At 32.2% G+C, this 4,514-nt stretch overlaps 1 protein-coding gene across 1 annotated transcript; it reads left to right on the top strand.

Moving 5' to 3' along the window:
- The first annotated feature begins 992 nt into the window (after nt 1-992).
- LOC135072877 (uncharacterized) lies at nt 993-4,237 on the top strand. The gene is made up of 3 exons (XM_063966910.1): nt 993-1,430; nt 1,745-1,930; nt 2,477-4,237. Coding segments are annotated over exons 1-3 (543 nt in total). The 5' UTR covers nt 993-1,428; the 3' UTR covers nt 2,832-4,237.
- The last annotated feature ends 277 nt before the right edge of the window (nt 4,238-4,514 follow it).

Genomic DNA, 4,514 nt, shown 5'->3' with positions numbered 1-4,514 from the left:
AAAATGGTTTATTTATTCATAATTTAACCACGTATAGAAAAGAAAAAATACTGCACTGACCCCAGATAGCTTGGGAACAGCAAGCGAGTGATGATCTTAAAGAGGTATCAAAAAAATGGTAATCTCTCTCGCAAGTTAAACGAAAATCATGATCCGAAAGTTATCCTATAAACTTAAAAGTATATGAAATATATAATTACACTTACATTTTAGGAAATACTGCACTGGTTTCACAGAGTTTTTAAAATGTGCACTTATACTTTTTAATTATTACGTACATGACGAACTTGCACTCGATGAAATCTAATGTCACACTGTACGTTGCATCGCGTGGATCGTGGGAATGTACGAGCTGCAATTTATAGTCCAAGAGTAAGAGTTTTATATATTTATCTGTAAACCTGTTCATTTTAAAATGGTTTTAAAGTTTTGTTTCGAATTTTTGACATTTTGCATTATTGTACATTTATGACTATTAGACATTTATTTATTGTACATTTACTACTATACTACTATAAGTACTTACTCTTTCTAATATTGCAAAAATAAAATAATCTTTTAAATCATTTATTTCATATTTAATGAAAATGTATATCAATATTTAACCAATCTGAAAATAAAATACATTTTATTCAAATGTTCAATAAAACATCGATTTAAACATCTCAGCTCCTGGTCTCACACAGCTTACTTGCAGATTCAGCATTAAATGCTTTGAATGTGTGTGCACGACATGTAACTTTAGATTTTTATTGTTTACTTCGTGTTGCATTGCAAGTTGAAACTAATAATTATTTTTATCTTTCTATGTGACTCAATGGTGACTGATACATTATGCTTCTACCGTTAAATCTACCTTTATAAAGTAAGTAAATTTTTTTCTAAATGACAATGCATTGTAAAAAAGATGTAAATATTGTGAGGAAAAATAAAATCGAATAAAATCGTGAGTAAAATTAGTTGGTTTATTAGTTTTCTGTTGGAAGCAGACTCAAATCAATGTAGCTTATTACAATTTAACTTTACAAATAGAATGATGGAAATTCGGTACTTGGAATACTACATAATTAGTATTTGACTAGCCATTTAAGAAATTAACCTACATACTTTAGATTCTGATTTCACTTTTACTGCAACATAGTGTAACACAATCATATTTCCTTTAAACGTAACATCAAAGTATGGGTAATATTTTAATTCAAAAGGTAATACCTACTTGCTAGTGATTTTTTTTTCTGTGCTTATCGAACATAAAAATACGGTCCAAATTTGTATATCATTTTATTGTTACTTTAGTTTTAACTAATTAGCTTAATTTTTGCTGACAATTTATTATTGATCACATAAATACAGAATTTCACCGCAAAAAATTAATTACTTTGTGAGATTCTTTGTGAATAGCAAGAAACAAGCTCCCGATTGTGCAAAATGTGAGTAAGTACTGTTATACATTTATTTTATACTTAGTTTGTTCTGACAAATAATTTTCAAGTAATGTTTTCTTTACTGAGTATTTCTTTACATGTTTTCTTTACTTTAGTATTTGTGTAGAGAACCGCGATGTGTTTTGTTAAGCTAATTGGTCGCGGGTTCGAATCCCGCAACCATCAATATATCTAGCTAGCATAGTATGTATCTTTGTATTTGGTAGTGTACTTAAATGTGTCATTACCGTAATTAGACAGTGGTCATGATTATTAGGAAGATAGATAATATAATGATAATGATGATTAATATTTTATAGGTCGGATTCTGAGTACGCATCCAGCATTGAAGACGTGGCCCCATTAGAGGTGGTGCCACCACCGCGCTCGAGCAAGAGCAAGTCCAAAACCAGCGCGTCGACCTCAACCGCTTCTACGCCTGCGCCTAAGCCGAGGAAGCGAAAGCCTGCCGCCCATTCCGTTGCGAACGTTGAAGCCCTAACTAGGTAAATTTCCACCTTTATAATCTAACTAGCTTTTGGCTGCGGCTTCACCCGCGTAAAATTTAGTATATCACAGATCGCCATAAATTATAGCCTATATGTTATTCTGGGTTATAAACAATAATACTGTAAAGTTTCATCAAAATCTGTTCAGTGGTTTTGCATGAAAGAGTAACAAACATCCTCACAGCCAGACATCCACACAAACTTTGCATTAATAATATTAGTAATAGTAAGATTTTAGTAATAATATTACCAAACTCCCTCATAATTATTCTACAAGCACTTAATTTTAATATTCCCTAAAAGGTAAATTTTTAATTTACAATGAGTTTTTACGAGTACTTACATAAAAATCTAAGCGAATTAAAGTAAAATAGTACCTAATTGTTTAAAGTACAACAGCTGATCTTTTGACAACTTTTTTGTACAGAGCATTCTTATGTGTTTGTGTGTGTGCAATAAAACCTTTAAATAAATAAAACTAACAAAAAATATATTCTATTGAATAAAATAATCATTACTTAAATAAATGTCTATTGTTCACAGACCAAAGAAAACGAAGAGTTTGTTTTCAATCATTAATAAGGACGAGCGGGCAAGTGCGAAGGAGACAACTCGTAGCATCGCATCGAGCTTTACATCGCGGGTGTCTTCGGGCCAGTGTCGTCGGACTGCAGTCACCAGCGGCGAGTTCTACATAGATTTGAAAGTCTACAACACCGACGATGTTAAGAACGTTCCACCCGAGGAGCGTTACAAGAAAGCGCTTGCAGCGGTAAAACTCCAATGCGGTGAACAATCCCAGGAGTGGGAGGCTCTACAAAGGTTTATAAGTAGCGCTTACGTAATTTTTGAAGAGTGCGAACCGACTTATTACAGTAATAAAATAAACATTAAATAATTTTTACTTGTAAATAAACATACTTATTACACAGTTTTAATATTATTTTTTACATTCGAATTATTCAACATTATTTCTAGTAGGTAGGTATAGAGACTTTATTGTTTATTAACTAATTCTTGGTTCTAAAATGCCTTTCTGTACTATTTGTAACGTGTCCATAGGTTCAACCTCTTGGGTAGGACACTTGCGGAGTCGCTTGCACAAACAAAAGAACTCCACCCAACCACACAGTGATGGTGTGGAAATCGTAGGTTCTGCATTTCGCTCTCGAATCATTTCTTACCGATTAGTTGCAAGTGAACTTGACCAAACTTCTATAGATATTTTCTTTAATTCTATTCATAACAAAATAAAATCACTTTTAGATGATGCTTTAAGAGTACATACTTGCATCAAAGTGAATTTTGAATTATTTAGCATTTTCCTGTTATTCAAAAATAATATGCAGGAAATGAAATCTTTTGTTACAAAGAATTTTATACTTTACCACAACTATGATTTTGATAGTTTATTTTCTAAACTAGTGAGTATATTGAAAAAGAAAATGGAAGAGTTTGAGGAAAGCGATAGTGGTTGGGCTTTTTTAAGTAATTCACATTTAGAAATAAATGTCAATAAGTACCAACCATTAGGTGGGTCATCTTATTTAAAATTACCTAAATTTATTCAAAATAAGAAAGCATGTATAAATATTCAAAATAAAGACCAGTGTTGCTTTTTATGGAGCGTAACAGCAGCTCTTTACCCTGCTCGAAATCATCCTGAACGAGTCTCGTCTTATCCCAATTTTAAAGATGTTCTAAATATCAATGGGATATCTTATCCCGTCACATTCTCAGATATTAGGATTTTTGAGAAAAACAATCCTAAGTTAAGTTTTATCATTTATGGTCTAAAAAATTCTAAAACCATTATTGGCCCCGTATATAAATCTGAAAATACCAAAAACAAAAAAACTATTCATTTGCTAATGTTAGAAAATGACGCGACGTCACATTATTGTCTTATCAAGGACTTGTCGCGGCTTGTCAGAAATCAAATAACAGCTCATCATGGTAAAATTTATTTCTGTGATACATGCTTAGTGTTTTTTACTACTTTTGATGAACTAGAAAATCATTTATGTAGCGGGATCGTCACTGTATTACCTGAAAAGGGGACCGTCATAAAATTTAATAATTATGACCGTAAACAAAATGTTCCATTCGTCATTTATGCAGATTTTGAGACAATTTTAGAAGTGCACAAAGACAAATCTGATACGCAAAATACAAAAACGCTGCAGCACCATATACCCTCAGCGTTTGCGTACAATATAGTCTGTACTGTAAACACTAGCTATAATCGGTATGTATCATATCTCGGTTCTGACTGTGTTTCAAAATTTATAGAATCTCTTTACCGTGATGTTCGTGACATTCATGCAATCTTATCTAAAAATTTGCCTATGATTTTTACCGAAAAAGATGCATCCGAATTTTTGCAAGCCACTCGCTGTCATATATGTGATAACTTTTTATTTTCAGACAAAGTGCGCGATCACTGCCACATAACAGGATTATATCGTGGTGCAGCCCACAGATATTGTAATTTACAATACAAAATACCTAAGTTTATTCCTGTATTTTTCCACAACTTGGCAGGTTATGATTGTCATTTGTTCATAAAACAATTAGGTGA

The sequence above is a fragment of the Ostrinia nubilalis genome, chromosome 6 (assembly GCF_963855985.1).
Source record: "Ostrinia nubilalis chromosome 6, ilOstNubi1.1, whole genome shotgun sequence".
In the NCBI taxonomy this organism is placed as follows: Eukaryota; Metazoa; Arthropoda; class Insecta; order Lepidoptera; family Crambidae; genus Ostrinia; species Ostrinia nubilalis.
This window is presented reverse-complemented; position numbering and strand designations above follow the sequence as displayed.